The sequence below is a fragment of the Nyctereutes procyonoides genome, unplaced genomic scaffold, assembly GCF_905146905.1.
Source record: "Nyctereutes procyonoides isolate TBG_1078 unplaced genomic scaffold, NYPRO_anot_genome, whole genome shotgun sequence".
NCBI classification, from domain to species: domain Eukaryota; kingdom Metazoa; phylum Chordata; class Mammalia; order Carnivora; family Canidae; genus Nyctereutes; species Nyctereutes procyonoides.
In genome coordinates, this window is record NW_026575020.1 from 25974841 (window position 1) to 26002622 (window position 27782).

A 27782-nucleotide genomic window follows, 5' to 3' on the forward strand; every position below is an offset into this window, starting at 1 on the left:
ATGTTTAAAGGAAATTGGTAATATATATTCCTAGACAGAAATCAAAGTTTGGTCCAAGACATCACAATTACCTAAGATGCTTGTTATGAATGCAGCTTCTAGGCTTCCACTCTAGACTTGGAATTATAATCTTTCCAGATGATTTTTGGGTCCAGAGAAGAGAGAGCCCCTTCATCCTAAGGCCTTAGTGCATTCAGCTTTGCTTTTAGGTATATGTGGCAGCTTCTGGGGCTATTTTTAATACTTCTTATGTATGGTATTTTGTTGGGTACGATAAGGTGCACCTCTATAAAAAGTCAAAAAATACTAGAAGGTAGCATATGATTAAACCAAATTCAAGTGCTGCGGGGAGGAAGGGTCACCTAAGTGCTGCGGGGAGGAAGGGTCACCTCAGGCCTAAATCAAGGAAGATCTGATGGAGTAAAGACAGGAGCAAAGTTTATTTTTTTTTTACTTTTTATTTTATTTTTAAGATTTATTTATTTATTTGAGAGAGAGAGAGCACAAGCCAGTGGGAGGGGAAGAGGATGAGGGAGAGAGAATCTCAAGCAGATTCCTCACTGAGCATGGAGCCCCATGCCCGCCCAATCTCATGACCCTGAGATCACCACTTGAGCCAAAATCAAGAATTGGAAGCTTAACTGAATGAGCCAAACAGGCACCCCTTTTATTTATTTTTTAAGATAGGAACAAAGTTTAAATGAGGCTCTGAATTGTTCTTTTCTGCCATTTGAACAATCTGAATCGGTCTTAACTCAGTATGTCTTTTATTTCAATATCCTTTAGAGTAACCAAGATGAAGGAGAGTATTAAACAGAAACGAGAACAAAGACAATTCATAAAAGAAGTCAAAGTCAGGGTGACCAAAACACGGAAGCAGGCTCTGCAGGAGCAATTCAGTGAATGGATTCTAGACCCCAAAGGAACAATTCCTATGATTGTGGTAAGAAAGGATGATATTACGCAGTGTAAGGGGTGGGTGATAAGAGAATGATTGCTGTAATTTTGAGTAGAGTGCTAGAAGCCTACCTCTAAATTTTCTGTCTTGCTGAGTAAGCTGATTCTTGACCTGTCTGGTCCATAAGAGTCAATTTCTTCAATTTTCTCTTGAGCATTTGGAAAAAAAAAAATCTAGCTAGATTTCTAAGATATTGACTCTGGCTGAGGTTCCCAAACTCTTCAGTATAGATAGATGTCACTTTCATTTGTTTCTTTGTTTTTTTGTAGATGTGTGACTAATTACTTCTGTAGACAAAGAGTATGTGTCTTTTAGCTTCAGGAAACAACTGTACTCTAGCAGCTGAACATTTTCTCTTAGGTATAGGTAGATATGAGAACATTTATTGGTTATATACAAAGCCAAGCATATTTTCAACTCAAAGTGAATTATTAAAAACAGACCAAGGAAGACAAGCCACAGACTAGGAGAAAATATTTGCAGAAGAGATAGTTCTGATAAAGAACCATTATCCAAAACATATAAAGAACTGTTTAAACTCAGCAATAAGATAACAAACAAGTAATTTAGAAGATGGGCAAAAGACCTGAACAGACACTTCACCAAAGACGTATAGATGGCAAATAAGCATATGCTCCACACTTGTCATCAAGGAAATGCAAATTAAAACAATGAGATACCACTACACACCTATCAGAATGGTCAAGATCTAGAACTTTGACAACACCAAATGCTGACAAAGATGCACAGCAACTGATGGGAATTGTTGGTGATAATGCAAAATCACTTTGGACGACAGTTTGTAATTTCTTATAAAACCAAACATTCAAAAAAATAAAATAAAACCAAACATTCTCTTATTATATGATCCAGCTATCATGCTTATTGATATTTACCTAAAGGAGTTGAAGACATGTCCACACAGAAACCTGCATGTGGATGTTTATAGCAGCTTTATTCATAATTGCCAAAATTTGGAAACAACCAAGACTTCCTTCAGTGGTTGAATGGATAAATAAATTGTGGCACATCCAAACAATGGAAATTATTTAGCACTAAAAATAAATGAACTAAAAAATAATAATAAAATAAAAAATAAAATAAATGAGCTATCAAGCCATGAAAAAAAATGTATTATTAAGTGAAAGAGGTCAATCTGAAAAGAATACATATTCTATGTTTTCAACTTTATGACATTCTGGAAAAAAGTAAAACTTTGGAGACAGTTTAGATCAATGGTTTCCAGGAGTGAAGGCAGAAGGAGAGATGAATAAGCAGAGCACAGAGGATTTTTAGTGTGATCAAACGATTCTGTATAATATAATAACAATGGATACACATCATGATACATTTGCCAAAACCCATAAAATGTACAACAGCAAGAGTGACTCCTAATGTAAACCATAGACTTTGGATGATATTTCATGTAGGTTCATTGATTATAATAAATGTACCACTGTGGTGGGGAATGTTGATAGGGGTAAAACTATGTATGTGGTGGAGGGGCAGGGACTATATGGAAACTCTGTGTACTTTCTGCGAAATTTTTCTGTGAACCTAAAACTGCTCTAAAAAATCAAGTCTACCTTTTTGAAAGTAAGCTAAATGCCCAGTGTGGGGCTGGATCAGAGTCGCAAGCTCTACCAACTGAGCTAGCCAGGGATCCCTCAAATCTATTTTTAAAAAATGGACCCAGAACTCAGAAATTTTGTGTTTTTTAGTAATTGAAGAACAAGGAATTGTAGAGGATTTTTTGGATTGTCAAGCTGGTTGCCAAAGATGCCCAGTGTCTGAGGATTGCTAGAAATGTCCTTGGAGGGGACAAAATAGTATCACTTTCAGCATCCTAGTTCTCACACAGAACATTCTCAATGGGAATTATTGAGGGAATATGTGAAAAAACATTTGATATACTTTGAAGTAGTCTATAAACTAAATGTTAACTATTACTATTTCTGTTCCTGGGTTGAGAAGGAATCCTTGAGAAGGATTACTCAGGATTTAAATAGACTCTAGATGGCTTTTAGTCTAAAATACTAAATATATGGCAATTGAGAAGTAATACATGATATATTTTCTTTGATTTGCAGATTCAGAATGTTCTTCATGAATTTTTTCAAAATCCAGATTTACAGCTTGGTAACCCTGCCTATTCCCATAGTATTTCTATTTTTCCCTCTTTTTTTTTAATTTTTATTTTTTTTTATTTTTCCCTCTTTAATAGGGGTTAGAGAGGTGGTAAGGGGACAGATGCTGGATTAAGATAGAGTTAATATTGAGATATATGTTATTCAAAGTTCTTATACATATACTTAAGTTATTTTGCTCTTTCCAGATGAAAAATGTAGAAAAACAGAAAAGGAATCAGTTATTTTCAATCCCTTTAGTCAAGTGCTCCATTATATTATAAATATTCTATATTATCCCTTTATCATCCTTGATTATCAAGTTCCTAGAAAATGTTACTTACATACACAGAATTTAAAAAGAAAGATATAATGTCCTAATTATTTTGTGATATAATTGTGATATAAAGGGAAAATATAAGGAAATATATAAGAAAATTATATGTACTGTATTTCAATATATAAATGCCTGATTATAGCTTCACTAGAAAACATATTATAATCAGATATTTGTACTTACTTATAATGAATGGTTAGATATAAACCAAGTAAAATTATATCCAGTTGAACATTTGCATTATATTTGACATTTGGAAATTAGAGCAAAATTAATTATTTGTATATATACATAGAATTCCCATAAACAGGAGAGCTACAAATGCAAACTGACACAGATGTGGTGTATTAGAGTTCAGACATAACTTATGACATTATCTCTCATTACATAGTTTTCTGAAATGGTGGACAGCTCTTGGTAGTTTTTCAGAAGAAAGCAAAGTACAATCCATTCTCAAATTTTCATAGTAGTTACACTCTTCGAAAATTTAACAGTAAAAAATATATTCTGTATTTATATGTGAAATAGTTTCTAGACTCAAATTTATTCTAAGCAGATTTTCCCCCTACTTGAATATCTGGAAAGAGGGGGAAAGTCTCTATTGTGCAGGAATTGCAGGATTAAAAAAAAATTTTTTTTAAAGATTTACCTATTTATCTGAGAGAGTACAAGCAGGGGGAGGGGCACCGGTAGAGGAAGAGAATCCTCACGCCAACTCCCTACTGAGCCAACTCAGTACATTCAGAGTACTCAATCTTCAAGCCAACTCCCTACATTTAAATGTATTATTTGAATCCTTTACTAAAAGAACATATTAATATATTATTTATTTAATTTAAGAAACATTGAAGACAAAATATTTAAAAAGAAAATTTGTAGAAGTGTTATATTTTAGGACATGCTTACATAAATGCTAGCATAAACCAACACAGTTGTTTTTGTAGTCTTTTTTTAATACTATTGATATGAATATTTGTTTTTGCTTTATCTCAGGCTGGTCATTAATAATGTAGAAATGTTTATTTCAGTGTTTGGGTTGCTTGGTTTAAATAAAAGCCAGGAAAAATAATAATTTTGTAGTAATTGCAATGTTACCCAACTATATATCATTTGCTTCATTGTGAATATTGATGGATGTTAAGATGGACATTAAGAAGTAATTTTATGGGGATCCCTGGGTGGCGCAGCGGTTTGGCGCCTGCCTTTGGCCCAGGGCGCGATCCTGGAGACCCGGGATCGAATCCCATATCGGGCTCCCGGTGCATGGAGCCTGCTTCTCCCTCTGCCTGTGTCTCTGCCTCTCTCTCTCTTTCTGTGACTATCATAAAAAAAATAAAAAATAAAAAAAATTAAAGAAGTAATTTTATGTCCTTTTTTAAAGTGCTATAAAATGAATATGAAATATGAATATATTATAGCCAAACTAACTAGCAAATAACCTTTTTTCCACAATTAGAAACATGTTGCAAACCATTGGATATTGTTGACTCGATGGGACCAAGATTGAACAAAACAGAATTTATAGAAGTAAGAAGTTATTCATTATTTGAATCAAATTATTTTGCCTGGATGTCATACAGACATTAACTTAGAGTTAAATTAAACTAAGGTATACTAACCTGTTTCTATTCTAAGATGCAATATTTATTTTATTTTAACTTCTCTGAAGTTAGGGTACATCTTATGATCAAAGGCATTTTACAGCTTCTTTCAGTTAGTGGTCCTCTTGCTTTGAAAGGGAGAAAAATCTTCACTCACACCTTCAGTTAAGATCAGGAAAAACCAGCTTATTTTTTCACTGACTTTTAGATAATGAAATCTAAAAGTTATAAAACATTTCCTATGGGCCATTGTCCTAAGCTATCCATGTATTAACTCAGGTAATGCGCTCAGCAATCCTTATTCCTGCTTTTATTTTTTTTTAAGATTTTATTTTTTTATTTATGAGACAGAGAGAGAGAGAGAGAGAAGAGAGAGAAAGAGAGAGAGGCATACGCAGAGGGAGAAGCAGGCTCCATGCTGGGAGCCCGATGTGGGACTCAATCCCAGGACTCAATCCCGGGACTACAGGATCATGCCCTGGGTGGAAGGCAGGGGCCAAACCGCTGAGCCACCCAGGGATCCCCTATAGACAAAGACATTTAGGTACAAAATGGTTAAGTAACTGGCACAGGTCTCATAATTGGGGAAGCTGTGCAAATTTGTACTCAGGCAGTTTGGTTTCAAAGTCTACAAAGTATTTATTTTCTTAAAAAATTTAATTCAGTTAGTCAACATATAGTACATCATTAGTTTCAGGTGTAGAGTTCAATAATTCATCAATTGCATGTAACACCTAGTGCTCATCCCATCACATGCTCTCCTTAATCCCCATCAACCAGTTACCTCATCCCCCTACCCAGCTCCCCTCCAGCGACCCTCAGTTTATTTCCTAGAGTTAAGAGTCTCTCATCTATGGAACATTTTATCTGAAAAAGCTTGGGATTACTTTTGTATTGGGGTTGTATTAAGATAAGCAAAAGAAGCAATCTAATGGTACCAGAGTCTTAAGTCTTTTATAGGCTGATTTTATATTTGTTCATGTCTTTCCTCTAATTTCCCTGGCTTTTCTCTGAGTCCCAGAGTCAGGGTAACTTTTTCCTTCTCTCCTATACCCTGGCTCCATTGTAGGTGATGACTATATACTGTATACAGTTTCAAAGTTCTGTGTGAAGAATTCTGGAATCCTTTTTGAAGTCATTATCATAGAAAAATGTGACAATTCTGTCTTAGTTACATTCTGTGGTTTCTTAGATCTGTATTTGTCTACATGGCAGCCATTAGTCACAGGACCAAACTCATGTCCAAAGTTGTTTTTATCTTTCCTGTGACCCAAAGCCCATACCCTGAACCACCTCCTTATCTAAATCTCACCAAGCCAATATTTCCTCTGACCTAAATCAACCCAGGGCCAGGTACCAGACAACTAGGGATGGTGCCTATGCCCCAAAGCCCACCAGAATTATTCAAGCTAGCCAATTCTAAGCTGTTCACCATACCCTGTCTTACCTTTCCTGAGGAAACCCAATAAAGGCTCTGACCTAGACTTTCTCCTTAGTCCTCTTCTTACCAAACCTGGTGCTTCCCCTGTGGTTTTGTGTGATGTGGCATGTTCCTTTCTCCCTAAAAGTGGTAAAAATATTTCAACGGCATTAGCCTCTCCATGTTGTCAGTAAATCACTGCCATAAATTACAATCTTGATGATACAAACAAGACAAGTTACTAAGAAATATACAAAAGAATGAACTATAGTATTAACATGGTTTAGAAAAAGCTAAGACCTTATTGCTTTAGTGTAATAATATTTCTGTTTCTTTGCAAGACACCGATTCTATGTGCTACTTGGCTTTTTGGCTTATACTAGTTTCCCTAAAAGTGGGCAATTTAGAAACTTTTATTTTTTTTAATAAAAATGTAATACAGATTTTACTATAGTAAAGCAATAAAGCCTTTTCAGCCTCCAGAACTATGGGAAAATAAATTTCTGTTGTTGAAACCATGCAGTTTTTGGAATTTTGCTATGGCAGCCTCAGCTAAGACACAACTCTAGTAATTTTTAGAATAGATTCCCAGAGGGTATTACTAGGTCAAAGAATGCACACTGGAAAGATTTGGGTATCTATTGTCAAATTATGCTTTTAATTGTATTGATTTATTCTCCCATTATCAATGTATGAGAGCTTTCAAAGTACCATATTCTCACCAACAGTGGATATTACCGACTATAAGAAACCTCTGCAGGGTGCCTGGGTGGCTCAGCTGGTTGAGCCTGGGACTCGTGGTTTTGGCTCAGGTCATAATCTTGTGGTTGTGGGATCCAGTCCTGCTTTGGGCTCTGCACTCAATGCAGAGTCTGCTTCAGATTCTTTCTCCTTCTTCCTCCTCCTCTGCCCCTCCCTGCTCACACTTTCTCTCTCTCTCTCAAATGAATAAATAAAATCTTAAAAAAAAAAAAACACTCCAATTTGAATGCATTTTGTTTTTTAACTTTTATCTTTTTGATTACTAGTGAAGTTAAACATTTTCTATATAACTTTAAAATATCTAAATCAGTAGTCTACCTTATGATTGGTGGGTTTTGATAATGGAAAAAAGATGCTGTATACACTTTATAATAAGCAAAGCATCTAATAAAAAGTGACAAAAAAGATGAAATTAAAACCATTGTTAAAAGAATATCAAATAATGAAAATAAACAATAAACAAAACAGCAGATTTCAATATTAAGAATCATGTCATGGAACCAAGACTATTTTTATATTTGTAAATGTTAAAAATTTAAGTTTCTAAAATTTAAAAATAATAAAGATGATAGGACTAATTTAAAACTATGAATTTATGGAAATTAGAATATATAAAAGGAAAAAAAGAAGGGGTACTGGGTGGCTCAGTTGGTTAAGTGTCTGACTCATGGTTTCACTTCAGGTCATGTTCTCAGGGTTGTGGGATTGAACCCTGTGTTGGGCTCTGCACTCATGGAGTCTGCTTGAGATTCCCTCCCCCTCTCTTTGACTCTCCCCCAACTCTCCCCCCCAAAAAATAAATAAATATTATCTTTTTTTAAAAAAAGAAAAATAGATTAGAAATATAATGAAAAGTTAACAATTAAATATTAAAACTTTTTTGATAATAGCTTTATTGAGATATAATTCACATACTACATTTATTTCCTATAGTTGCTGCAACAAATTACCATGAATTTGGTCACTAAAAAACAAATTACTCCCTCATAGTTCTGGAGGCCAGAAGCGCAAAATCATTATTACTGGGCCAAAGTCACCGTGTTGGCAGGGTTGCATTCACTCTAGAGAGTCTTGTAGAAAATTGCCTCTTGTAGCTTCTGGTGGTGTGGCTACAATCACCAATCTCTGCTTCTGTGGCCATATTGCCTCATCCTCTTCTGTCTGAGAAACCTCCCCCTTATAAGGATATATGTGATTACATAACCCAGGATAATCTCCTCATCTAAAATACCTTAACTTAATCAGAGCTACAAAGACTTTCCCATACCAGGTCATATTTACAGGTTCCAAGGATTAGAACCTGCTGTCTTTGAGGTCCATTATTCAGCCTTCTATACATACCTTAAAATTCTTCCATTTAAAGTGTACAATTCATCATTTTTTAGTATATTTACAGAATTGTGTGATCAACAATCCATTTTAGAACTTTTTCATCACCCAAAAAAAGAAACCTCATGCTCATTAGCAGTCTTCTCTTATTTCTCTCTAAACCTCTAGGTAAACCTAGGCAACCACTAATATACTTTCTTGTATGGCTTTGCCTATTCTGGAAATTTCATATAAATGGAATCACAAAATATGTGCCCTTTTGTTATTGGCTTCTTTCACTTAGTATAAAGTTGCCAAGTTTCACCCATTTTGCAGCATGTTCACTTAATGTAGCATGTACTTCCATTTATTTTTATTGCTGAATAATATTTCTTTGTATAAGCACACCACATTTTATTTATTTATCAGTTGATGGATAATTTGTTTGGGTTGTTTTCACTTTTTGACTATTGTGAATAATGTTGCTATGAACATTTGTGTATAAGTTTTTGTGTGAACATATGTTTTCAATTGTCTTGTGTATATACCTATAAGTGGAATTGCTGGATCATATAACTCTGTTGAACCTTTTGAGGAACTACCAGACCCTTTCCCACAGTGTCTGCACAAATTCATATTTCACAAACAAAGAATGAGAGTTCTAACTGTTCCACATCCTTGTCAACACTTGTTATTCTATTCTTTAGTTTTGTTTTTTAGTTATAACCATCCTTGTAGGGATGAAATGGTAACTCACTGTGGCTTTGAAAGACATTTCCCTGATGGCTAGAGTGATATTGAGCATATTTTTCATGTGCTTATTGGCCATTTGTAAATCTTCTTTGGAGAAATATCTACCTTGATCCTTTGACTATTTTTTTAAAGATTTTATTTATTTATTTGAGATAGAGAGCAAGAGTGAGTAAGAGAGAGAGATAGAAAGTGAGCACAAGGAGGGGAGAGGAGCAGAGGAAGAAGAAGAAGCAGCTCAGCCGGGAGCCTGATGATGGGCTCCATCCCAGGACCCTGGGATCATGACCTGAGCCAAAGGTAGATGCTTAACTGAGTCACCCAGGCACCCCAATCCTTTGACTATTTTTAATTAGGTTATTTGTACTTTCATATTTTTGAGTTATAAGAGTTCTTTACATACTGTAGATAATCTTTTGTCAAATATATAATTTGCAAATACTTTCTCCAATTCTGTGTTATCTTTCTACTTCCTTTTTAAATTTTTACTTTTTAAATTTTTTAAAAAAGATTTTATTTATTTATTCATGAGAGACACAGAGAGAGAGAGACAGAGACAGAGACACAGGCAGAGGGAGAAGCAGGCTCATGCAGGGAGCCTGATGTGGGACTTGATCCCGGGACTCCAGGATCATGTCCTGGGCCAAAGGCAGGTGGCCCTGGGCTGAAGGCAGGTGCTAAACTGCTGAGCCACCCAGGGATCCCCATTTTTAAATTTTTTTAAAGTAATCTCTATACCCAACATGGGGCTTGAACTCACAATACTGAGATCAAGACACAGACTCTATCAATTGGAGCCAGTCAGGTGTGGATATCTTTCCACTTTCTTGATGATGTCCTTTGACACACAAAGTTTTTAATTTGGGTGAAGTGCAATTTATCTAATTTTTTACTTTTGTTGCTTTTCCTTTTGGTCATATCTGAGCCCATCATCAGGCTCCCGGCTGAGCTGCTGCTTCTTCTCCCTCTGCCCCTCTCCCCTCCTTGTGCTCACTTTCTATCTCTCTCTCTCTTACTCGCTCTTGCTCTCTATCTCAAATAAATAAATAAAATCTTTTTAAAAATAGTCATATCTAAGAAACCAGTGCTTAATTCAAGGTCAGAAAGATAGACTCCTTAAAATTTTATAGCTTTAACTCTTCCATATATGCCTAGTTAAGTCTTTGGTCCATTTTGAGTTCATTTTGAGTTGACTTCAATTCCTATAGATCTTGTTTCAGTTTTCACAGAATATTGGTAAAAATTTATCATAAATAGGCCACCGAGAAAACCTTATAAATTTCCCAAACTGGAAATCATTACTTAGGGGCGCCTGGGTGGCTCAGTCAGTTAAGTATCTGTCTTTGATTCGGGTCATAATCCCAATGATCCTCCGATCAAGCCCCCCATTGGGCTCCCTGCTCAGCGGGGAGTCTGCTTCTTCTTCTTCTGCCCTTCCTCCCTCTCATGCTCTCTCTCACGCTCTCTCAAATAAATAAATAAAAATCTTTTTTTAGGGATCCCTGGGTGGCGCAGCGGTTTAGCGCCTGACTTTGGCCCAGGGCGCGATCCTGGAGACCCGGGATCGAATCCCATGTCGGGCTCCCGGTGCATGGAGCCTGCTTCTCCCTCTGCCTATGTCTCTGCCTCTCTCTCTCTCATTCTGTGTGACTATCATAAATAAATAAAAATTTAAAAAAAAAATCTTTTTTTAAAAAAAACATTATGTAAAAACTGGAAAGTAATAAATTTTAAAATTATTGAAGTCCAATCATTTGGAAATTTTAAAAATACTCTTTTAAATAATTACTGAGTCAGAATCTTATATCTGATTATGTGGAATCTTGTATCTAATTATCTGGAATGCTACTAAATGTTTAAATGATGAGAAATTATAGACTTAAAACTCTTAAAAGTGGGATGTGGTGGGGAATTTTAAAACAATAGATAAACAGGGATCCCTGGGTGGCGCAGCGGTTTGCGCCTGCCTTTGGCCCAGGGCGCGATCCTGGAGACCCGGGATTGAATCCCACGTCGGGCTCCCGGTGCATGGAGCCTGCTTCTCCCTCTGCCTGTATCTCTGCCTCTGTGTGTGTGTGTGTGTGTGTGTGTGTGTGTGTGTGTGACTATCATAAAATAAATTAAAAAATTAAAAAAAACAATAAACATAAAATAAAATAATAATATATATATTCCCATAACTTTGAATTTTTGTTAATACATTGGCATATTTTTTCCAGAAAAAGTATTCAATTTTGTAAATATTACTGTTACCAAAAAAGAATTCAAACAAAACATAAAAGTACAAAGACAGAAATTTTATTTTATTTTTAAAATTTTTTAAAGATTTATTTATTTATTTATTCATGAGAGAGAGAGAGAGAGAGAGTCAGAGACACAGGCAGAGGGAGAAGCCAGCTCCATGCAGAGAGCCGGACGTAGGACTCGATCCCTGGTCTCCAGGATCGTGCCCTGGGCTGAAGGCGGCGCTAAACCACTGAGCCACCTGGGCTGCCAAGACAGAGGTTTTAAAATCACCACAAATTGGGGTGCCTGGGTGGCTCAGTTGGTTAAATGTCCAACTCTTGGTTTCAGTTCAGGTCATGATCTCAGGATTGTGAGACTGAGCCCTGTATTAGGCTATGTGTTCACTGGGAAGTCTGCTTAAGATTCTCTCTTTCTCCCTCTGCCCCTCTGCTTCTCCTCCCTCTCTAAAGATAAATAAGTCTTTAAAATAAATAAATGATAAATAAAATCACCACAAATTTCTTACCCAGAAATAACTATTGTTACCCTTAAGTGAGCTTTATGTAAAACAATTTTATATACTGTCTTAATAGATAGATCGGTAAATAGCAATGTACATGATCATAAAATCTGTTATAAATTTTGTTACTTAAAATAAAAAATATTATATTGTAGCTGATTCCAATGGAAAAAGAAAATCTGAAATAAAAGTAATTATTGAAATTGAACATAACCTCACAAAAATTATTCTAAAATCACTCTAAGACTCTATGATGAAGACTTTGTTGTTGTTATTATTATTATTATTACGAAGATCCACTTATTATTATTTTATTTATATTTTTCAGAGAGGAGGGTGGGCAGAGGCAGAGGGAAGAGAAACTTAAGCAGGCTCCATACCCAATGTGAAACTCGATTCTGGGCTTGAAACCCTGAGATCATGACCTGAGGCAAAATCAACAGTCAGACACTTAACTGACTGAGGCATCCAGGTGCCCCTCCATTCATTATTTTTTAATCATATATTTCAATTATAGAAATAACAATTGACACTCTACTATAAAAGATGAAGGTATTTAATACTCCCTCGTCTTCTTTTTCCTTGTTTCCCAATTTTAGTTATTTTATAATTTTTATTTTATGCAGATATACATTATTCACTTTCTTTTCTGTAATTATAATTCCCATAGTTGATTAATCTTGAACTAATGGATTTGAGATTCACTTGCTGTCCTTTTTTAAAATTTATTTTTATTTTTTTTAATATTTCACTTATTTATTTGAGAGGGAGGGGATTGGGGGGAGGAGCAGGAGAGGAACAAGCAGACTCCATGCACTGAGGGCAGAGTCCAAGTCAGGGCTCCATCCCACAACCCTGAAATAAGACCTAGGCGGAAATCAAGAGTTGGACACTTAATGGACTGAGCCACCCAGGAGCCCTGTCCCCCCCCCTTTTTAAATTGAGGTGTAATTATACAATGTTATATTAGTTTCAGGTATATAATATAATGATTGAACAGTTCTATACTTTTCTCAGTGCTCATAAGTATACTCTTAATCCCTTTTATCTATTTCACCCATCCCTCTCACTCACCTCCCTTCTGGCAACCACCAGTTTGTCTTCTGCATTTAAGAGTCTGTTTTTTTGTTTCCTTTTTTCTTTGTTTGTTCATTTGTTTTGTTCCTCAAATTCTACATATGAGTGAAATCATAAGATATTAATCTTTGAATCACTTATTTCACGTAGCATTATATTCTCTAGGTCCATCTACATTATTGCAAATGACAAGATTTATTTTTTATGACTGGATAATATTCCTTGCATATATATGTACTGTATCTTTTTTTTAAGATTTATTTATTTATTTATTCGTGAGAGACAGAGACAGAGATAGAGAGAGGCAGAGACATAGGCAGAGGGAGAAGCAGGTTCCTCGCAGGGGCCCAATGTGGGACTCAATCCCGGATCCCGGGATCACAACATGAGCCAAAGGCAGGTGCCCAACCACTAAGCCACCCAGGCATCCTGTACCATATCTTCTTTATCCGTTCATCTATAGATGGACACCTAGGTTGCTTCCTTATCTTGGCCATTTTAAACAGGGCTGCAATAAACATAGGGTTGCATTTATCTTTTTAAATTAGTGCTTTCATTGTCTTTGGGTAAATACTCAGTAGTGGAATTACTGAATCATATGGTAATTCTATCTTTAATTTTTCGAGGAAACTTCATACTGTTTTCCACAGTAGCTGCACCAATTTACATTTCTACCAGCAGTGCACGATGGTTCCTTTTTCTCTGTATCTTTGCTAACATTTATTATTTCTTGTATTTTTTATTTTAGCCATTCTGACAGGTGTGAGATAATATCTCATTCTGGTTTTAAGTTGCATTTCCCCAGTGATTAGGGACATTGAGCATCTTTCCATGTGTCTGTTGGCCATCTGTATGTTTTCTTTGGAAAAATGTCTATTCAGGTCCTCTGTTTCTTAGTTGGATTATTTTTTTGGTATTGAGTTATATAAGTTTTTTTATATTTTAGGTATTAACTCCTTATCGAAAACCATCATTTGCAAATGTCTTCTCCCATTCAGTAGGTTGCATTTTTGTTTTGTTAATGGTTTCCTTTGCTATATAAAAACTAGAACAAATAATCCAAAAATTTGTAAGGAACCACAAAAGACCCCACATAGCCAAAGCAATTTTAAGAAAGAAGAACAAAGCTGTAGTTATGACAATTCTGGGTTTCAAGATATATTCTAGGGCAGCCCCAGTGGCTCAGTGGTTTAGCGCCACCTTCGGCCCAGGGTGTGATCCTAGAGACCTGGGATCAAGTCCCACGTCGGGCTCCCTGCGTGGAGCCTGCTTCTCCCTCTGCTTGTGTCTGTGCCTCTCTCTCTCTCTCTGTGTGTGTCTCTCATGAATAAATAAATAAAGTCTTTAAAAAAAAGATATATTCTAAGCCATAATAATCAAAACAATATGATACTGGCATAAAAATAGATATATAGATCAAGAGAACACAATGGAGAGTCCAGAAATAACCCCACAATTGTATGGTCTATTAATCTTTGACAAAAGAGGCAAGAATATATAATGGGGAAAAGACAGTCTCTTTAACAAATGGTATTGGAAAAACTAGACAGCTACACTTTCTCACACCATACACACACACACACACACACACACACACACACAAACCCTCAAAAAGGATTAAAGATCTGAAAGTGGGACCTGAACCATAAATTTTGTAGAAGAAAACAGAAGCAGTAATTTCTTTGACATTAGCTGTAGAAACATCTTTCTAGATATGTTTCCACAAGCAAATTAAACTATTAGGACTACACCAAAATAAAAAGCAGTTCTAGGATACCTGGGTGGCTCAGTGGTTGCACCTCTGCCTTCGGCTCAGCGCGTGATCTCGGTGTCCCTCGGTGTCCCGGGCCTACTTCTCCCTCTGCCTATGTTTCTGCCTCTCTCTGTATCTCTCATAAATAAATAAAATCTTTAAAAACAAGCAACAACATAAATAAATAAATAAATAAATAAATAAATAAATAAATAGCACTTCCTGTCCTTTTACAATGGCTTTGCTATACCCGAACTACTTATTTTGATTCATCTCTTAATTGGCTGAATTTATTATAAAGTAGTTTTTTTCAGGAAGGTCATATAAGTATTATATTTTCTGAGTTATTTTGTATTGAAAATGTCCACATATTGCCTCTAAAAATATACTGTATATGGATATAGTGTAATTAGGTCATAATTTCTTTTCACCTAAAAACAATTAGACTTTGCTTAATTGTTTCCTGGTATTGAATGTTGTGAAGTCTGATGTCAGTTTTACTTTCCTTCTCTCTTTATTTATTTTAATTAATTCAGTAAATATATACATATACACACGTACATGTATTCATACACACAAATCATATACAAATACATATATATCCAAATATGATATGTGTATATATGTGTGTGTATATGTATATCCATACAATTAAAATGAGGAAATGGGTAAGTCATGTAAACCCAATGATACTTGATACAAACTCATTAACATTCTACATAATACCTTTGTGTGTATATATATATATATAGTATATGTCTACATACACACACAATTTTGTTTTAATGAGTGGTTTGAGCTATTAATATTAGTTTTCCTGACATTTCCCAACTTCTCTTCCTGAAGTGTAAACAACCCATATTCAGGTACTTTCATTATAGAAGAAGAATTATTACATCAAGAGAAATCAAGAAAATATTTCTTGTATAGAAATATATTTTTTAATTTTTTAAAAGATTTTATTTATTTATTCATGAGAGACACAGAGAGAGAGAGAGGCAGAAACACAGGCGGAGGGAGCAGTAGACTCCATGCAGGAAGCCCGATGTGGGACTTGATCCAGGGTCCCCAGGATCACACCCTGGACCAAAGGCAGGTGCTAAACTGCTGAGCCACCCAGGGATCCCCTGTATAGAAATATTTGTTGAAAATATTTAATTATCTGATCAACAAATCATTGAGCCATTCTATATAGCATATGACATAGAAGTAGTGTTTGGAATATTTGTTTTTAAAGAGATTTGCTTCAAAGCTATTTTGCCAACACTCATTTAATCAAACTGGAAAAAAATAAAATTGTAAATGTTGGGCTCAAAGGCAAGATATTACACACACGTGCCATCCAGTGGAGATACTGCGCCATGCAATTACCTGTGATCATTTGTAATGAGCAGTGTAATTAGCATTCAGGATGGAGCGTGTTTGGAGAAAACAGAATCATTGAGTAATAATATATAGAGAAAGACAAATGGAGAGAACATATGATCACAGATGCTTCCATATACATACCATTTTCCTAGGTGTCTATTTTTGATGGATAAATGAACAGGTGACAATCTTTTTGTGGAGTATAACCTCTCTTGCTTTTCATCTGTTTTATTCCGTAAATGAAGACCAAAAATAACTACTTTTAGAAGAATATTTTATATTCTTTATAACATATTAGAGAAGAATATATTCATATCTAATCTCTCAGTTATTGAGTATATACTAAATAATGAATATTTACTTTCTGGAGGAGAGATGTCAAAGTCAGAAGTTGTATTTTTTACCCTTGAGGACCAGATAATGCATTGTTGTATGGAAGTGTGCCTGTGAGTACATACAGTGTATGTGTGTATGGATGTGTGCATGTGTGTGTGTATGTGTGTGTGTGTATATTAGCATGCAGACATAGACATGCTGGATGGAACCAGAGTGGGATCCAGGGTCAAAGTACACCACAACAAGACAATTACAAAGCAACCAACAGGTACAAAGCATTATGATTATTATATTCATTACTGCCAAGGGATGCATAATAAAATAAAAGAGACTTCAGTGGGGCAGATTTCACATAGGAAACTCATCTGGTGGTCAATAGGTTTAATGACCTGCCATACCTGTCGCCCCTAACTTTTAAAGGAACCTTTAGATATTTCTATGTTGACAGGAACAATTTAAGATGTAGAATGTACTGATTTATTTGGGATTTTTGTTTTGTAAGTTGAATATTTATACAAAAGAAATATGTTTTGGGAGAATGTCAGGCTTGTTAAATTCTCAGAACACTCTGGTTTCCAAAAGACAACTCATTCCAGCAGACAAAACTTAGCAGTTGTATCATTTTAACACTGGTTGAGTTGTCAAAGTAGATATTGTTTGCAAGTTTAAAAAGGAACTGAGGTCTTAAAGTTTGGATTTCACTGGGTTTCCATTATTGTGCTCAGGCCAGAAGTAAGCAGGTGCTGACAAGTGTATCTTTCCTGAAATTTCCAGATTTCAACCTTACAGAGGATCTACCCTTTCATTTCACTATCTGATTAATTTTTTTTTATCAATAGACGAAAACCACCATTAATGTGGTTATAGACAACATAGTTAGATTTTTTAGGTAGGAAGTTTCTTTTAATTTCCTGGACTTTTTGAGCTCTAGAAATTCCATTTGTTTTGAAAAGAATTTTCCTTTTTATGATAAAGAATTTTCTAATAATTTGCTTCCAGAGAAGTCTGAGAGGTAAGCATAATACATCTTAAAGCAAAAGTTACCTGGAGTTGTTAAAATGCCCATAATTTTTAAATGACAGTCCCACAAATGGCTGTATGCCCCTCTCCAAAAAAAAAGGTCTCTGTAGGTTTTTTGGAACGTGAAACCCATTTTCCAAATAGAAGGGATATTTTATATAGTGACTGGAGTCTGTGGTTTATTTTATTTTATTTTTTGTTACTTTTTAAAGTAGAATCCACACCCAGCTTGAATTTACAACCCTGAGATCAAGAGCTGAGATCAAGAATTGGACAGATACTTAACTAACTGAGCCACCCAGGCTCCTCTGGGGTCTGTAGTTTGAATGTGCCCGAAATGGAGTTCTTCATAAGAGTGACTTTCTGTGGGGAAAATGCTATCTGAAGAATGCATCACCATGCACTACCAAGGAAAAGAACTTTCTTATCTCTAAACCATGAGTGATGACTTTTAGTATGACAAGAGTTCATGGAGTGAGAGGTAAAGACAGCCTCAGGTAGAAGAGAAACTCCAAAGACCCCACAGTGAGGAACTGAGGGAGGCTGACTTCTTTTCACTGCAGATCCTCTTTCCCCACCTCTGGGGGCTCCAGAGACTGACATACTTCTGTTTCTACTGATAGTATCAACTGGCTCTGGCCTAGGTTATATTCTTTCCCTGGTGTAATTTCAAAGTTAGTTCCTCCAACTTTTGCCTCCAAAGTAATACAAAGTATAGGTTTCTCAAACAAGAGTGGAATCTCTTATTTTTATTTATTCATTTATTTACTTTTTAAATATTTTATTTACTTATTCATGAGAGACACAGAGAGAGAGAGACAGAGACAGAGAGAGAGACAGAGACACAGGCAGAGGGAGAAGCAGGCTCCATGCAGGAAGCCCCATGTGGGACTCCATCCTGGGACTCCAGGATCATGTGCTAAACCGCTAAGCCACCCAGAAATCCCCAAGAGTGGGATTTTTTTTTAAGATTTTATTTATTTATTCATGATGGGGCGGGGGGAGAGAGAGAGAGAGAGAGAGAGAGAGAGAGAGAGAGAGAGACAGGCAGAGGGAGAAGCAGGCTCCATACAGGGAGCCCAACATGGGACTCGATTCCAGGTCTCCAGGATCACACCCCGGGCTGAAGGTGGTGCTAAACCGCTGGGCCACCGGGGCTGCCCAAGAGTGGGATCTTTTAAAAGACTATTCTCTAGGGGGGTATGACCTACTTATCAGGAGGTATGACCTGCTCACTCTAGGCACCAGAAACCTGACTCAGGTTGTCATTTGTGTTCATTGTCATTCCCAGTTATCTGTAACAAACACTTATATGTTCTTTATCATGTGATTATATAAATACAACAAATGGATTGAGAATGGATGAATGCATACCACAGAATAAGAACTCTCTGTCCTGTTTGCCCCATGTGTGGTTATCCAATGGGATGGTAATGGAATGATTGCTTCACACATAGTTAAAGGCTGTGAAGTTTCTTTTATGGCAAAGGATTTAGATATTTACAGAAATGGTCTGCTGTAAAAGCAGGATACAACACACCATGCTTCCAAACAGAGGTTCTCCATAGTTTTCCATAGGAATTAAACCATTGGCATGGATTAATGTCTAGATTTTCAAACCATCCTGGTTTGCTCATCTCTGAGGGGTTTCTTAGAACACTGGACTCTCAGTGCTAAAACTAGGGAAGTCCCAGGGAAACTGAGGCAGTTGACCACCCTCATTGAGGAGTTCTCTTTGCTTTGATCTTATCCCCGCCTGATCATTGTGAAGACTCTGGCCACACATCTACCTGCTCACCAGGGGCAAGTGAAAACAATCTAATACCTTCTTGTTTACTATGGGACTGGGTAAAGTAAGGGTCAGTTTCCCAGGAGCATCCTTCAGTTGGCCTGGGCTTCAAGTGGTATGAAGTCTGCACCTGAATCATATAATGGGCTATATGCAAAACTACAAATACTATCCACTAGGATTTAAATATTAACTTCAGATTCTGTGACACTAAGGAATTGGTGCAGGAATGAATAAGGACCATGCCTCTGCCTGAATTCTCTTTTCTGGGACTCATCCTGTTCTTGCTCCACAGTGCTCTGCTTTGAGATAGTCCCTTTCTTATGCTCAGTTTTCTTTTCTTTTTTTCAAAAAGATTTTATTTATTTATTCATGAGAGACACACAGAGAGAGGCAGAGACACAGGCAGAGGGAGAAGCAGGCTCCCTGTAGGGAGCCTAATGCAGAACTCAATCCCAGGACCCCTACATCATGACCTGAGCCAAAAGCAGACGCTGAATCACTGAGCCACCCAGATGGCCCTGCTCAGTTGTTTTCTATCAGTCACACAGTCTGAGGACTTCAAACTGACGTGGCTCAAAGTTTAAATTTTAAATGAGAGGCTTCACCAAATTACCCAAAGACTATGTCTTTCCTTGAATGTATTCTACTAAATCAGGCTGTGCATTTTCCCCAAAATGGTATGTATCTGAGTGGCTCTCTATTCTGTTATTTGTAATTTGCATTTTGTAATTTTTGCTGTTTTGTTCTGCTCATTTTGTTTTTCATGTGTTTTGAGCTATATGGCAGGGAAGGGCAGAAGAAGGAAGAATGAGGGCCTTAGTGGAGGTAGACGTAGGAGCAGCAATATGTTGCAGCAAAAACTGTGTGAGGAAACCTTGGGATGAAATGAAGGAATTTTATTATTTTTAAAAAATTTTTATTTGTTGTCATTATTATTATTATTTGAAATGAGGAAATTTTAAACCGGAAAATGGGATGGTCTATGGTAAATTATCCTCCAAGGTGTGCGTCTTCGTAGGTGGTCTTCAGCTGTAGGAAATACACAAATTAAGGAATTTACTGATTGGCAACTCCTTATTGTATCAGTTTGCTATAATTACCATAACAAAGTACTGTGTGATTTAAACATCAGAAATTTAATTTTCTCATAGTTCTGGAGACTGGAAGTCCAAAACAAGGTATTGGCAGGGTTGGTTTCTTCTGATGACCTCTCTCCTTGACTTATAGATGGTCATCTTTTCCCTGCACCTCCACATGGTCTTTCCTCTGTAAGTCTGCGTCCAAATTTCCCCTTCTTATTAGGATACCAGTCATATTAGCTTATGACCCACCCTAATGACCCCATTTTAATTTAATTACCTCTTTAAAGATCCTATCTCAAGAGTGCCTGGGTGGCTCAGTTGGTTAAGCATCTGCCTTCAGTTCAGGTCATGATATTAGGGTCCTGGGATTGAGCCCTGCATCGCATCATCCATCATCGGGCTGCCTGCTCAGCAGGGAGTCTACTTCTCCCTTTGCCTCTGCTCCTCCCCCCTGTATGTGTGCTCTCTCTCTCTCTCTCTCAAATAAGTGAATAAAATCTTTAAAAAAATAAAAAATAAAGATCCTATCTCAAAATGCAGTCACATTCTGGGGTACTAGGGTTCAGGCCTTCACTGTATGAACTTTGAGGGGGCACAACCTAAACATAACATTGCCTAAGCTATATCTTTCACTAGCAGGTGAAAAATCATGTGTTTCAGTCTGTCACTTTTATTATTATTGGATATTGAATAAAGCCTTTGTTCTATTCATTTGTTAACCAAATGATTCTGATTTTTTAAAATCAAAAGAGTTAAAAAAATAGGAATCTAAAGAGTGAAAATATATTTCTGCTTTGTTGAGTATATAATTAGCATTAGTTGTTTTTATTTTTTATTTTTTTAAAAGAACTTATTTATTCATGAGAGAGAGGCAGAGACACAGACAGAGGGAGAGGCAGGCTCCATGCCGGGAGCCCAATGCAGGACTCAATCCAGGGACTCCAGGATCATGCCCTGAGCCAAAGGCAGATGCTCAACTGCTGAGCCACCCAGGTGTCCCAGCACTAATTGTTTGTAAAAGTTCCCTGAGACTGGAAATCTAATTTTCTTCCCAAATGCTAAATGAACATACTATTTCTTCAATGATAGATAGCCAATATAATTTGTGTATTTCAATATTCTAACAGTCCTTGTTTGCAGGCATTCCTGAAAATCTTGTTTACTACCAGGACTTCTAAATACAGTTTGGAGGTTTAATGCCTAAACTAGTTAATATTCAAATACAGTTTTCTTTCTATTGTTTTATATCACCTACTTCATCAACTCTCTAGTATGTCTACAATTAAATAAGTGTAAATCCCAATGGCCCAGAGCTGTAGAACTTAATAGTAAATACCAGCCTTACTGTCACACCAGTAAGTGTGACATTTACTACATTCTCAACACTTTGGTTTTCAAGTCAGAAAGGAACAGCCCAGAATTCATCACAATGGGACCCAGCACATGGAGATAACTTGATTAAGTACAATTCAAATGTTTATCAGTTCACAGAGCTATTAAATGGAAGGATATTAGTGGATCATTATATTCTTAATTAATCTAAGCAATCATTTCAAGTTGGTGGATATTGATTGATTTCATAGGATAGGATTGTAGTTATTTGGCAACTGATAGTCTTTATGTCATATAGTCCACACTCATTCAGAAAACCCATAGGCTATAAATCCAGAATGTTGAAGTGTCTCTTGGAGAAATAGTTAAACTAATCCTTGGCTTAATAGGATTATACAACAAGAAAACTCAAATAGCCTTGAGGTCAAGTCCCAAAAGCTAAGTTAATATATTAAGGATTGAACAACAGGATTTTAGGATTCTGGAATAATTAGGAACAGTTGCCCCACGTCATCTATTTCAATGGTTCTCAAATTTTAATGAACATAAGAATAACCCAGAGGGCTTATTTATTGGCTCCAGAATGAACTTTTTATTTCAAGTTACCATTTGTAAAGATTGGTAGAAAAAGACCCAAGTCTATCTGTCCCCTTAGCTGGGGCCCCCTTGGATTTCCATACATGGTTTATACCACCACATGCCCCCACTGGCTAATGACACAAGAGTTCTGAGTATTGGGATAAAAAGAAAGAATAACACCGGAAAACTGTTGGGGCCTGTTTTTTTAAGAGGAGAAAAGAAAGTTGATTTCTCTTCTCCAAGAACCCTGGGGGTAGCCGGTCTGGTCATGTGACATCTACTCATGTTATTTCCTTTTTCTTTTTTTAAGATTTTATTTATTTATTCATGAGAGACAGAGAGAGAGAGAGAGAGAGAGAGAGGCAGAGGTAGAAGCAGGCTCCATGCAGGGAGCCCGATGTGGGACTCAATCCCGGGACTCCAGAATCACGCCCTGGGCCAAAGGCTGGCGCCAAACCGCTGAGCCACCCAGGGATCCTCTACTCATGTTATTTCTGTTCTGACTCTCCATACTTGTGATTGAAAGAAGCCCAGTTAAGAGTTGGAAATGTATTTTGCTTCCAGAAGGAACGCAGATTCTAGGTCCCACTCCGGAGTTTCTGATTCAGTAGGTCTAGAGTAGGGCCCCTAAATTTACATTTCTTTTTTTTTAATATTTTGTTTATTTATTCATGAGGGACACACACAGAGACACAGAGACATAGGCATAGGCAGAGGGAGAAGCAGGCTCTCTATGGGGAGCCTGATGCAGGACTCGATCCCAGGACCCTGGGATCATGACCTGAATCAAAGGCAGATACTTAGCCACTGAACCACCCATGTGCTCTTTTTTTAAAAAAAAAACAACACAAAAGTTCTTCTTAATATACATTTTGCTTTAATAGCCACCAAAAAAAAACTGTGTTCTTTCTTTTTTCTTAAGTTTTTATTTTGGCAGGACTCAGCCAGCGGTTGAGCGTCTGCCTTCGGCTCAGAGCGTGATCCCAGGATTCGGGATCGAGTCCCACATCGGGCTCCTTGCATGGAGCTTGCTTCTCCCTCTGCCTGTGTCTCTGCCTCTCTCTCTCTCTCTCTCTCGTGAATAAATAAATTTTAAAAATCTTAAAAAAAATTATTTTAGGGCACCTGGGTGGCTCAATCGGTTAAGCATCTGACTCTTGATTTCAGCTCAGGTCATGATCTCACAGTCGTGATACTGAGCCCCAAGTCGGGCTCCATGCTGGGTGTGGAGCCTGTTTGAGATTTTCTTTCTCTCCTGTTCCCTCTGCCCCTCCCCCACCCTATATCTCTAAGAAAGTTTTTATTTCATTTCCAGTTAGTTAACTTACAATGTTATATTAGTTTCAGGTATACAATATAGTAATTCAACACTTCCATACATCACTCTGTGCTCATCACTACAGGTGTGTTCTTTAATTCCCATTCCCATTCCCCTACCCACCTCCCCTCTGGTAACCATCAGTTTGTTCTCTATAATTAAGAGTCTGTTTCTTGATTTGCTTCTCTCTCGGTCTTACTTTTTTCCCTTTGCTTGTTTGTTTTGTTTCCCAAATTCCACATATGATTGAAATTATGTGGTATTTGTCTTTCTCTAACCTATTTCACTTAGGATTATACTCTCTATCTCCATCTATATCATTGTAAATGGCAATATTTCACTCTTTTTTATGGCTGAATAATATTCCATTTTATTTATATATATATATGCCATATATTCCATCTTCTTTGTTTTTTTATTCCATCTTCTTTATCTGTTCATCAATTGATGGACACTTGGGTTGCTACCATATCTTGGCTATTATAAGTAATGCTGCTATAAAAGGAACACTCATGCACTGTTAGTAGAAATGCAAACTGGTGCAGCCAGTTTGGAGGTTCCTCAAAAGGTTAAAAATAGAACTACCTTATCCAGCAATTGCACTATTGGGTATTTGCCTAAAGTATACAGGAATACTAATTCAAAGGGATGCATGCACCTGTATGTTTATACAAAATTTACATTTCTAACAAGCTCTCAAGTGATGCTCTCAGAGCTTCCAAAAGCCCTTGGGGGATATGGTCAAGGGACCACTTTTTGAGAATCACTGGTTTCATTAAGTTTTTCCTTCTAAATAAGTATGTCAGCCAAGAGGACTTTCATTTTATAGAGAAAACTTTCTTGGTTAATTTCTCACCTAGCTCAAATGAAAGCAAGAGCAATGGCTACAAAGAACTTATTACATGAAATATCTATATTCTGTACATACACAGGATCCTCTTCCTGACCCAGTGAGATAGCTGCTGTGATACACATTTCACAAATGAAGAAACTAGAAAGTTCAATGGCTTAGCCAAGATTTCTCAGCCATACGGGAACTGGGATTTGAACTCAGGTTTCAAAATGTGAGGTTTTTTGGTCTTCACCTTCCAGAAATGTTTAGAATCTAATGTCTTGTCACCACCTGCGCTCTGTGGTAAGCCATCATCATCTCACAAACTGCCTTATTTCATTAGCCTCCTGACTGATGCCCTTACATTCACCCTTGCCTTTTAAAATGAAAGGTAGGGGATCCCTGGGTGGCGCAGTGGTTTGGCGCCTGCCTTTGGCCCAGGGCGCGATCCTGGAGACCCGGGATCGAATCCCACGTCGGGCTCCCGGTGCATGGAGCCTGCTTATCCCTCTGCCTGTGTCTCTGCCTCTCTCTCTCTCTCTCTCTCTCTCTCTCTCTGTGACTATCATAAATAATAAAATAAATAAATAAATAAATAAATAAATAAATAAATAAAATGAAAGGTAGGGTCTCCTGGAGGGCTCACCAGGAAGAGCATGTGACTCTTGATCTCAAGGTGAGTTTGAGCCCCACTTTGGGTATAGAAATCACTAAAGAAAATAAGATTTTAAAAAAGGGGGTTAGAAACATAGATAAAGGCAGTCTTCTGCTCAAAATCCTCTCATGGCTTCCTATCTTACTTAAAGTAAAAACCAAAGTCGTTAACATGGCCGCAGGGCTCAACATGATCTGTCTGGTGACTCCTTTTTCTTCACCTCTCTCTCCACTCTTCCCTCATTCTCCCTCTACCATATTAGCTGCCTTGCTTTTTCTAGAAAACTCCAGGCATGTTCTCACTTCAGGGCCTTAGCACTTTTCCAGGACAGCGCTTCTCCCATATTTCCATGTGGTTTACTCCCTCCTCTCCTTCTTGGCTTAAATGTTACCTTCTCAATGAGGCCTTCCCTCAGGTTGCAATCTCTGAAAGTAGGTGCTGATGCAGATGTTGGTGTGCAGATTATTAATTAGGGATCAATAGCTATAAAGGGGGAGAAGTGAAACAGAATTAGGCAGGAGAAGTTGGCTGCAATACAGGCCTGATAAAGCCTCATCCAACCCAGAAGAGAGCAATACTGAAGCAAGTATTATTGCTCATTAGTGTTATCCTTCATCAGGTTGAATGCCCAGGTCTCTATATTTCTCTTATTTATTTTTTTTATTTTTTTTTTATTTATTTACGATAGTCATACAGAGAGAGAGAGAGGCAGAGACACAGGCAGAGGGAGAAGCAGGCTCCATGCACCGGGAGCCCAACGTGGGATTCGATCCCGGGTCTCCAGGATCGCGCCCTGAGCCAAAGGCAGGCGCCAAACCGCTGCGCCACCCAGGGATCCCCTCTCTCTTATTTAATTACTGAATTCAGGCTGCCCTATGAAAGGCATCACCAAGGCATGCTGGCTTTCACCAGTGGAAGCAGACCCTGAAGGAGGTGAAAGCTAAAGACTGTCTGCTGACCACCTTCTTACTATAATGGGGAATCTGTGCAATGTATCTCCAAATCTACCACACCATCCTATTTAAAATTGCAATACTTCCTATAGCCCCTGTCACCTTTCCCAGATTTCTTCTCTTTTTTTAATTTAAGTAAAATTGGGTTATAATGTCCAATTAGTTTCAGAGACATATCATTGTGATTTGATATTATTATACATTATGAAATGTTACCCATGATTAAGTCTTATTATCATTTGTCACCATACAAAGTCATTACAATATTATTGACCATATTCCCTATGCTGTACATTATATCCCCATGACTTATTTGGTTTATATCTGGAAGTTTGTCTCTCTTATTCCTCTTCAACTATTTTACCTACCTCCTAACCCCTCCCCACTCTGGTAGTCAACAATCTGTTTGCTGTATCTTGAAGTCTTTCTATTTTGTTTGTTCATTTGTTTTGCTTTTTAGATTCTATATGTAAGTGAAATCATAAGTATTTGTCTTTTACTGTCTGATTTATTTCACTTAGCATTGTACCATCTAGGTCCATCCATGTTGTTGCAAATGGCAAGAGCTCCTTTTTTATGGCTAAGTAACATTCCATTGCATACATATACCACACTTTCTTTGTCCATTCATCTACTGATGGACACTTAGGTTGCTTCTATGTTTTGGCTATTGTAAATAAAATGCTAATGAACATATATATCTCTTCAAATTGGTGTTTTCATTTTCTCTAGATAAATACTCAGAAGTAGAATTGCTGGATCAGATGGTAGTTCTGTTTTTAATTTTTTGAGGAATGTCCACACTGTTTTCCATAATGTCTGTACCAATTTACATTTCCACCAACAGAACACAAGTGTTCCCTTTTCTCCACATCCTTACCAACACTTGTTGTTTTTTTTCTTTTTGATAATAGTTTGACTAGGGTGAAGTGATATCTTATTGTGGTTTTAATGTGAATTTGTCTGATGATTAGTGATGTTGAGTATATTTTCATGTGTGTGTTGGCCGTGCCATCAGTATGCCTTTGTTACCCTTGCCTCAAGAGAATGGTCCAAAAAATACTATTAAGACAAATGTCAGTGAGTTTACTGCCTGTGTCTTCTTCCAGAAGTTTTTGGTTTCAGGTCTTACACTCAAGTCTTTAATCCATTTTGAATTTGCTTTGTGTATATGGTATAAGATAGTGGTTCAGTTTAATTCTTTTGCATGTAATTGGTTTTCCAATACCATTTATTGAAGAGACTGTCCTTTCCCTATTTTATGTTCTTGCTTCCTTTGTCATAAATTAATTGACCATATATGCATAGGTTTATTTCTGGGCTCTCTATTCATTGATCTATGTGTCTGTGTTTATGCCAGTACCATGCTATTTTGCTAACTATAGTCTTGCAGTATAGCGTGAAATCAAGGAGTGTGATATCTCCAGATTTGTTCTACTTTTTTGAGGTTGCTTTGGTTATTTGAAATCTTTTGTTGTTTTATACAAAATTTGGGATTCTTTGTTCTAGTTCTGTGAAAAATGCTATTGGTATTCTGATGAGGGAAAATACAAGTTCTTAACGATTACACTATTCTGCATCCCAAAGTAACACATAAAAACTTAACTGTACTCATTGATCCATCAAAAATAATAACAATTAGAAGGTTTCAGTCACCAAAAAAACTAAATATTTAGA

The 27782-nt window shown here is 36.9% G+C and overlaps 1 protein-coding gene across 1 annotated transcript in view; it reads left to right on the forward strand.

The window, feature by feature from the left end:
* The window catches only part of EFCAB5 (EF-hand calcium binding domain 5), a 178257-nt gene that overhangs the window by 65576 nt on the left and 84899 nt on the right, over positions 1-27782 (forward strand). The window contains exons 7-9 of the mRNA XM_055317835.1: positions 787-943; positions 3049-3097; positions 4878-4948. Coding sequence (XP_055173810.1) covers positions 787-943; positions 3049-3097; positions 4878-4948 — 277 coding nt within the window. The remainder of the gene's footprint in view (positions 1-786; positions 944-3048; positions 3098-4877; positions 4949-27782) is intronic.